Raw genomic sequence first — 9,212 nt, 5'->3', positions numbered from 1 at the left:
CGTGCGAGTTCCGTAGCCTAGAGCGTCTCCATGGCGGAAAAGTGAGTGAGTTAGTCCCCGGCAACCCTTCTAGGAACCTGCTGAAGGGTCACCTGACCCCCCGGGAGCCAATGGGGTTGCCCTGTTCGGGCGGGAAAAAGGGTCTCTGGCATGGCGGGCCCTGAGGCACACTTTGCTGAGGCCTAGCGAAGCTTGCGGGGCGTCGAAGAAGCCCGACTTTCCTTCGCCCGCCTCCTGGGAGCCAGACGGGGAGGGGCGCTGCTGCTGCTCCTTCTCCAGAAGCGAGTTTTGCGGTTCTTTTCCCAGGTGCGGCGATGCCATCCACTCCGTCGAGGTCCTGGAGAAGAACTTCGTGAGTGGTTGTGCCCGGGGGTTGTTTGTTGAGGGGGCTGTGATGGCCGGCCGAAGGTTCCCCTCAGCTCAGGCCGCACTCGCTGCCCGGCCACGGTCTGCTTCAAGCACCCTTGGCAGCTCTGGGAGGGCCCCAGTGACCAGGCCATGCATGGCCTCTTTCTCTCCCTCTGTATGTGTGTGTGTGTGTGTGTTGTGTATTATATATTGTTTGTGTGTGTGTGTGTTGTGTGGCATGTTGTATGTTGTGGTTGTGTGGTTTGTGTGTTGTGGTTTGTGTTTGTGGTGTGTTGTGGTTTGTGTGTTATGGTTTGTGTGTGGTGTGTTTTGTGTTTGCGTGTGTAGTGTGGTTTGTGGTGTGTGTCTCTGGCAGGTGGGGGACCAATAAAGAAGTGTAAGGAGAAGCTCCAGCGCTCAGCCTCTTGTCTGCCTTTTCAGGCAATAAAATCACCTTGAATGCTCTGGTTGCTGTAGAGGAGCTGGGTTTGGGGCAGGAGACACACACACACACACACACACACACACACAAACCAAGGTTTCCCCCCTTGAAAAGCATGTCTTCTCCCCCCCCCCCAAAAAAAAATAAAGAACCAACCCAGGCCCATTGCTTCAGGAGAGCCCTGCAGCTCAATTCTGTTTCTTCCTCAGATGGCTTTGCAAAAAAAAATGGAAGAGGATTTCTCCCAAGTGGAGACCATTCAGATGAAGGTGGGTGCAGAGCCAGCTGTTCTCTCCGGCTCCCTCCTCTTGGAGGGAAGGAGTTTCTTGGGAGGACGAATCTTGTTTCCTTGCCAGAGGAGATAAGCTGCTAACGGTGTTGAAAGTTTGGACAACGTTTCACATTTTCTACACCCTCCACATTTGGGGGGGGGGTTCTCCCCACTCTCACGTTGGGAAAAAATGTCTGTTAAATTTATCAAAAATTAGACTTTTCATTGGCTGTTAGCCCAGCAGTTGACTCTCTTATAAGTGCACAGAAAATATGCAGCTGTAACTTGGTTTCTTTACTCTCTGGTCAGTTTCACTCCCTCCGAATCCTCTGCCGGCATTCACTTTTCATGTTGTCTTTCTAACCATTTCTTTTGCTTTCTGCCTATCAGCTTCTGAGAGCTCATCCATAATGTCTTTTTTTTTTAAATTTTAAAAAAAGATTTTATTGGTAAAAAGAAAATACAACATCCATAACTTGTAAAAAACAATACAACTATATTTCGAGATATTCCCATACTATCAAATCATTATAAACATCAAAGGTTAGGTATCTTATTCCTTCCCTCCCTCTTCTCTTCCCTCATTTACCCTTTTCTTCCCTCCCCCCCTTACTTCCTTCTCCCCTGCCTTCCCTCCTTTCTTTTCTCCTTTCCTCCTTTCCTTCCCCCTCCTTTCCCTTCCTCGATCCCCCCTCCTTCTCACATACCTTCCCTTCCTCCTTCCCTCCTCCTTCCTTTTCTCTTAATCTCCCTCCTTTCCTCCCTCCATAATGTCTTAAAAGGGCTGGTGTTTTGCAACTCCTCCTCAGAGGGGGCTGTGAAATTGCCACAGCTGTTTACTGTTCTTGCCAAGTACAAGATGGGGGAGGCAGAACAAGGGGAAGGTGGAAGTGGTCACAGGTAGAAATTGTGTCGTCAGTTCTACTTGAACCCCAGCCAGGTTTTGAAGAGCACATACCCCATCTTTTTGGCCCAGGTAAAAGCTTTGAGTACCGACTGGGAGGAACGACATGAGCAGCTGAGGGTAGAGCAGGAAAAGGTGGCAGAGCTGGAAGCCCAGATAAAGCTGCTGAATGCCAAGCAGGAAGAAGTCATGGCTTCCCTTCAAGCTGATATGATCCGTGCTGCCAGCCAGATCCAGGAGAAGGAAGGGCTGGCGGAGCGGCTCAAGGCAGAAATTGCCTTCCTGGAGAAGAGGGTGAAGGTGGCCTGTCGGGAGGCTGCCGGGAGCGCTGCTGAATTGGAAAAAGGAGCTCACGAGGCCCGGGTAGCTTTGGAGGCCACGTTATCCTCTCTCTGTCCACAGCTGGACAGAGAGGAAGTAGTGAATGAAACCTTGGAGTTCGAGCAGGAGGTGCCGCAGCATTGTGAGAAATTCCTGTGTGGCCAGGACACCGAGCAGCCAGGAAAGGCCGAAGGAGCGGAAGCCGCGGCAGAAAAAGCTCTGCAGGGGCAGCCCCAGGAGGCAGTGGGTGGCCTGCAGGAAGAGGTGAGCTCTGCATGGAAGGGTTAAACTCCACTTAACGGTCCTTGGCTGGAAGCACAGTTCAGTGGCTGGAGGTGGGGACCTCTGCTTGAGGACTACTTGCTCTCCAGATGTGAGATGGAGGGGGACTCCTTTGGCCACAATTGTTCTAGCTTCCCGGCTGCAGCATTAGATAAAGCTAAACTGGCAGGGGGGGATCTCAATGATCTCAGGCTTCCCCTTCAGCCAGTGCTGGAGAGGGGGGACAAGGCTGCTTTTTCTCAGCTGTCTGAGGCCAGGTCTTTTGCTTCTACAGGTCTCTAAGTTGCCTTGATCCCGACATCTTCCCCAGCAGGCCTGTATGTAGCCTGTTCCACTTTATCACTCATTGAGGGGGCCTCTTTTCTCGTAGCACACGGGTGTGGGAGAGGCGGCTTTCCCGGGTGGGCTGTCTGAGAGAACCCGAGAGCCAGGCTCCTGACACTTTGGCACGGCTGATTTCTGGGAAGAGAGTTGGAATCTGGGTGCTGTGAAGAATCACCCTTTTTGGAACATGGTGCAGGAAGTGCGCAAAAGCTTAGCAGAATCCCCTGGGTGTCATCACCTCCTTCGAAGGAATTGCCCCATGGGCACCATCAAGCAAAATGACCAGGAAGATTTTGCAACACTGTTGTTTTTCTCCCCACAGGCCAAGCCCAGAGCTGGTGTGGCTGTTGCTTCGTCCACCGATCTTCTTTTGGCTCTTGAAAGGCATGCACTGGGTCCCTGGAGCCACCGGTCAGGGGAACAAGCTGTGTCCAGAAGCCCACTTGGCTTTCAGAAATGCAGGGAGGTCTTTGAGAGTCCTTTCTGGGGGAAGGCTCCTGCAAGCTGGAGAGGGGTGAAAATTGTACTTCTGTTACCGGGGGTCTTTCTGAGATGCATCTTGCTGAAGCTGATCGTCACCAAGTGTTGAATAAAAATGTGCACACATGCAAAACCGAAGCACCCTCTTCTTTCACCGAGCGCAAAAGGGCAGGTCACTGTACGGGTCCCGACGATCTTGATCTTGCACCCAGGCACCGTTTCATTGTCCCCTTTGAGGCTGGCTGCGATATCTGAGATTGCCACCAGAGGGTGCTCTTGCACCAACCAATTCCTCCTGTACCACCAGCCTCTGGATAGTTGGGAAGGCAGCTGCAGAATTTAAGAGATTCACAGTTGGAAGGGGCCTTGTAGGTCATCTAGTCCAACTCCCACCCAAGCAGGAGACCCTTCACCATTTCTGACAGCAGCCCAGTCTCTTCTTGAAAGCTTTCAGTGATGAAGCTCTCACAACTTCTATTCCATGGGTTGATTGCTCTATCAGAAAATTCCTCCTTATTTCCAAGTTGAATCTCTCCTTGTTCAGTTTCCATATAATTATTCCTTGTCTGGCCTTTAGATGCCTTGGAAAATAGTTTGACCCCCATCCTCTGTGGCAGCCCCTCAAATATTGGAAGGCTGCTATCTGTCTCCCCTGATCCTTCTCTTCACTAGACTAGCCAGGCCCACTTCCTGCAACCGTTCATCGTATGTTTTAGCCTCCAGTTTCTTAATCATCCTGGTTGCTCTTCTCTGCACTCTTTCTAGAGTCTCACTATCCTTTACAGATTAACAGAGTTGGAACGGAGCTTGTGGGTCATCTAGTCCAACCCCTGCACCCAAGCAGGAGACCTTTGGGTGGGTCTCCCTTGATTCCCGTCATCTTTTGAACAGCCATTGAAGTCCCGCTTGCCTTCTTTTGGCACTTGGGCTGGATGTCCTTAGGTGAGTCAAGGCAGGCCTTGCACGATGACCCTGGAAAGGTGGAGAGAAAGCAGTCCACGTGTAAACGGGCAGCTTTCTGAACGGAGCAGTAGCTCATGGGTTTGTCAGGCCTGCTGCTCCTCACTCAATGCTTTTTTGACCCTCAAAACGTGGGCAGGGAATCCAGAAGGTGGCTGCTGAGGCAGTGCCTGCAATGGGCTTTCCTTCTCCCCATTCCTCCCTTGGGTCTTGGCTCGGGTTCAGCCCTGGGTGCAGTCTTGCCTGGCAGAGAAGCCATCTCTTCCTTCATTCTTCCTGAACCAGCAGATTGGACAATTAAGGCCTTTCTTAATTCCACTTATTGCTGGTCTTCCTCACAGTTGCTGATTATGGCTTTTAGATTTTATTGGTCGATTTCATTGCACGGCATCATTTTCTGTTTTGGAGCGTTTTATGGTAACCTAATGAAAAACTGGTACAAAATCCCTCAAGACATGGAACATTTCTCCTCCATAAATTTATCTCCCTCCTTGACACACTGATGCAATTAAAGCCAGAGCCAACCACCACATCTTCTGGGGCAGCAAATTCCACCCAGATCTTCTCCAGCCCATCGGTTCCAACGGGTGACCGCAGAACCCTGCCACTGAGAGACGCCGAGAAAAATGTATCTGTAGCCGCTTCCTCCTCACAGCCGTTCCTAATTTACAAAACCCCTATGGTGGCTCCTTTTAGCAGACTTTCATTCCCCTCGACTGGAAAAATAAAATCCAGCGCATGCCTGCCAAGGATTGTGGAGCTAACCCACACTTGGAATTCCATGCTGTACCACACACACACACACTGCTGTTGCCTCTCTTCCCAATGTGACCCACACTTGTTTTCTGTGCGACTGTCCACGGGGGCTGCTCGCTATGCAACCTCTGGATTGTCCACTTAACGAGGGAAATCAGACAGGTTTAGGTACCACGGCATCCCGTCAGGAAATGCCTCTGTGTTTCAATCCATGCTCGGTCAAGAGTCAATATCTCTTTCCCACCAAAGAAAGGAATGTGCTAGGAGGGACTGTTGCTGACCCAACCCTACAATTACGTGGGGAGAAAGAGCAACGGATTCTTCCCTTCTGGTGCTTGAGCCAGAAACTGGACCTTGCAATCAATGTGCAAGCCTTTGGTAAGAAGGGGTCACTCTCCTCACTAGCCCCCTAAGTTTTTTTTGCCAAGTCTAAGCACAGTCCTGCACAGGATACTTGGCAGGATACTTTTTTAAAGGATAGGGACGCAGTGGCTAAGTCGCTGAGCTTATCGATCAGAAAGCACAGCCGTTTGGCGGTTCGAAATCCCTCATGCCGCATAACGGAGAGAGCTCCTGTGACTTGCCCCAGCTTCTGCCAACCTAGCAGTTCGAAAGCACGTAAAAAATGCAAGTAGAAAAATAGGAACCACCTTTGGTGGGAAGGTAACAACGTTCCATGCGCCTTCGGCGTTGAGTCATGTCGGCCACGTGACCACGGAGAATGTCTTCGGGCAGTGCTGGCTCTTTGGCTTTGAAATGGGGATAAGCACCGCCCCCTAGAGTCAGGAACAACTAGCACATATGTGTGAGGGGAAAATGCACCATTTGCATAGCAGCCCTCTGCAGCAAAATAAATTGTCTAAAAATGGAAAGAAAGCGGGGGGAAAAGATTTATGGTCCAGTGTATGTCAAATGCTTCAGGATGCCTATTTTATGAGAGGGGCTGGAGGGAGGAATGGAAATGTGGGTTCTGCTTTCTCCTCGGCTTCTTGTGGGTTGCAACCCTGGGTCCTGCTGAAGTTTCCTACAACTAGAAGTAACAAAATATGGGCTAGAAGATGTAATAGCTTGGTGCTTTGGGGTCTGTCAGTCGTGGTTTTTGAACCTCGAGCAACTGTCCAAAATGTTTATTTTAAAAAATGATTTGTAATTGCAATTGGTCTGGGTGGATTTAAACAGGCAGAGACGGGCAGTTGGCTCCCTGGTGTTTATAGGGTGGGGGGGAAGGACAATTTATCCTCCTGAATCCCCCACCATCACCCCCTATCCTTGTTATCTGAACCCATTGTACTTGTGGCTCCATAGAAAAGCTGCAACCCTCTTTCTTTTTGGCCGAGCTGGTGGCTGCTGAATGGGGGAGAAGTGCTTTTGCCCCTCCTTCCAAGCAGCAACTCCCCGGTCCGAGTTCCGGACATACAATACAATAGCAGAGTTGGAAGGAACCTTGGAGGTCTTCTAGTCCAACCCCCTGCTTAGGCAGGAAACCCTATACCGTTTCAGACAAATGGCTATCCAACATCTTCTTAAAGACTTCCAGTGTTGGGGCATTCACAACATGTGTGAACACCGTCCTTTGCCTTCATCTGTCCTGGTTTTTGATGGCTGGGAGAGGAGGGCTTCTGGCAATAATCATCATCATCATCATCACCAAGAAAAAATCACAAAGTACCGGGACTTGCAAATTGAAGTTGAGCGACTGTGGAAAAAGAAATCGTGTGTTGTCCCAATTATAATTGGAGCCCTTGGAGCAATACCCAAAGGGCTACCTTGCTATTTGGAAATTCTAAGTTTACCTGACTTGAACATTTTGACTCTACAAAAAACCACCCTACTTGGAACAGCTAATATCCTCCGACGTTATCTTAACATTTCCTAGGTCCTTGGTTAGGACTCGAGCTGTTGAGCTACCAACCAGCTGTGAATCACAAAGGCTGTGAATCTCACCAAAGATTAACCAATAAATAATAATACACGGCTATGGATGAAGCATATCACAGTGATACTCATTGTCATCGGGGCGCTTGGTACCACGCCCAAGGATTTTACAAAACACTGAAATTGCAGCTTCCTGCAATAACGCCAGCAGAATTGCAAAAAACTGTGCTACTCGGAACATCATATATTTTAAGAAGGTACTTGGTTGATACCTAGGATGCTGGCAGCAACCCGTGTCAACCATTAGCACCAATCAATGGTATTTGTGACACATTTTTGAATGTTCAGTTGGCTGAGTTTCATGTTTAATGAATAAAGTAAATAATAATAATAACAACAACAACAATATAAGGTCCCTTCCGTCCAGTGTGTGGGTTTATGGCTGAATGAATAATAACAACATGATAACAATATATTGTGATTTGCAAATGGAAGTTGAGCAATTGTGGAGGAAGAAACCAGTGGTTGTACCAATAGTAATAGGTAGAACCATCCCCAAAGGGCTGCCTGGATACTGAAAATTTTGAATTTATTCGACCTGAATATTCTGATTTTGCAAAAAAAAAACCAACAACCTCACCTTACTCAGGTGTTACCTTAACAGGTCCTTGGTTAGGACTTGGACTGTGAAGTCTTTACCATTTATTGAAGATTAAATCTTTACTAAATGATGATGATGATGATGTATTAAAAAAGGGGGCTCAGGAACAAAGACGGAGCAAGGCGACAGGGATCCCCTCTTCCCGCCTGCTGCTCAAGGGTGTTGGTGGGGAAGAATGCCCAAGTGGGAAGAGCAGCTCCCTGCCTTGTTTCCTTCCCCACTCCCTCTCCACGCTCAGGTTCCCCAGTCCCTAAAGAAGGGAACAACCTCAGTGTTGGGGGCCAAAGGCATGACCGCCCCCCCCCCCCATTTTCCAAGCTTCCCAGGTTGGTGGTCCAGACAGAGTACAGGCTCAGCTTTGGCTGCAGAATTTGCTAGACCAATTCTCGAATACAGCTCATCTGTCTGGAACCCGTACGGCGCATTGGACATTAATACAATCGAGCAAGTCCAGAGGTATTTCACGAGAAGAGTCCTCCGCTCCTCTGCTCACAATAGAATCCCTTATACCACCAGGCTTGAAATTTTGGGCTTGGAAAAACCTAGAACTACGCCGCCTACGGTCTGATCCAGTACATAAAATTGTCTGCTTCAACATCCTACCTGTCAATGACTACTTCAGCTTCAACCACAACAAAAGCGCACACAATAGATACAAACTCAAGGACAACCGCTCCTAACTCGATTGCAAAAAATACGACTTCAGCAACAGAGTGGTCAACGCCTGGAATGCTCTACTCGACTCTGTGGTTTCTTCCCCAAACCCCCAAACTTTAACCTCACCCCATTCCTAAGAGGTCCATAAAGGGGGTGCGCATAATCGCACCAGCGTGCCTACCATCCCTGTCCTACTGTCCCCATTTATTCGTAACCCATTTCCTGTGTTCATATTTCTGTTTATACTTGTATCTGTTAGCTAATACACGCTTGACTAAATAAATAAAAAAAAAATTGCCTCTTTTGCTCTGCAATTCTTTTCACCTTTTCCCATTTTACGCCCCCACCCCACCTTTTTAAGGTGCAGTGCTCAAGTTCATAAGGAGGTGTTGGAAGAAATGTCCTTCTGGGTTTGGCTCCAAGTAGGGAAAAAGACACTGGAGACATGGAGGCTGCTTGGAAAGATGGTTTTAATGGTGGACAGGACCACATGGCTTGAGTCCTGAACTGAAAAGGTGATCACATGCTTCAATGTTGGTGGAGAAGAAGGGAAGGGAAGCTGAGTCCCTGGTTTTATGCCCTCTCTGGCCTTTGATCTTGAGCTTGTATTCTGATTGGTTGTCAGACTCCCACGGGGCCATGCAGGGGCAACTCTTTAGGCTGAATCCAGGTTTGAATCCAGGTTTGGTTGAGTTCGCAGATACCATGTGGTGAGTTGGGTAAAGGGCCAATATTATCATGCCTTAATCCCATCACTCTGGAGCTGAAGGGGAGAACTCTTTATTATGTAAAGTGGACTAGCTCCGGCTTTAATGGCTCATTGACAAAGGGGGATGGGCAGGAAGGTGCAGGAAGCTTCTCTTTAAAACGTTTCTCCTTTTTACATCCAGAGAAATATTCTGCCTTTTCAATATTTCCTAGGATATTTCAT

General features: G+C 48.8%; 1 protein-coding gene across 1 annotated transcript; it reads left to right on the top strand.

Moving 5' to 3' along the window:
* The first annotated feature begins 10 nt into the window (after positions 1–10).
* On the top strand, positions 11–3,481 carry LOC116518690. Its single transcript, XM_032232205.1, has 5 exons — positions 11–41; positions 307–352; positions 1,000–1,059; positions 2,038–2,550; positions 3,215–3,481. The coding sequence occupies exons 1-5, from the start codon at positions 31–33 to the stop codon at positions 3,479–3,481; spliced, it is 897 nt and encodes a 298-aa protein (XP_032088096.1). The 5' UTR covers positions 11–30.
* The last annotated feature ends 5,731 nt before the right edge of the window (positions 3,482–9,212 follow it).

The sequence above is a fragment of the Thamnophis elegans genome, chromosome 15 (assembly GCF_009769535.1).
Source record: "Thamnophis elegans isolate rThaEle1 chromosome 15, rThaEle1.pri, whole genome shotgun sequence".
NCBI lineage: Eukaryota > Metazoa > Chordata > Lepidosauria > Squamata > Colubridae > Thamnophis > Thamnophis elegans.
The sequence above is the reverse complement of the archived record's forward strand: the minus strand, read 5'-3'. Positions and strand labels throughout refer to the sequence as shown.

Coding starts and splice junctions, on each gene's coding strand:
- LOC116518690 (XM_032232205.1), top strand. Junction 353..999: donor AGGTCCTGGAGAAGAACTTC/GTGAGTGGTTGT, acceptor TTTCTTCCTCAG/ATGGCTTTGCAAAAAAAAAT. Junction 2,551..3,214: donor TGGGTGGCCTGCAGGAAGAG/GTGAGCTCTGCA, acceptor TTCTCCCCACAG/GCCAAGCCCAGAGCTGGTGT.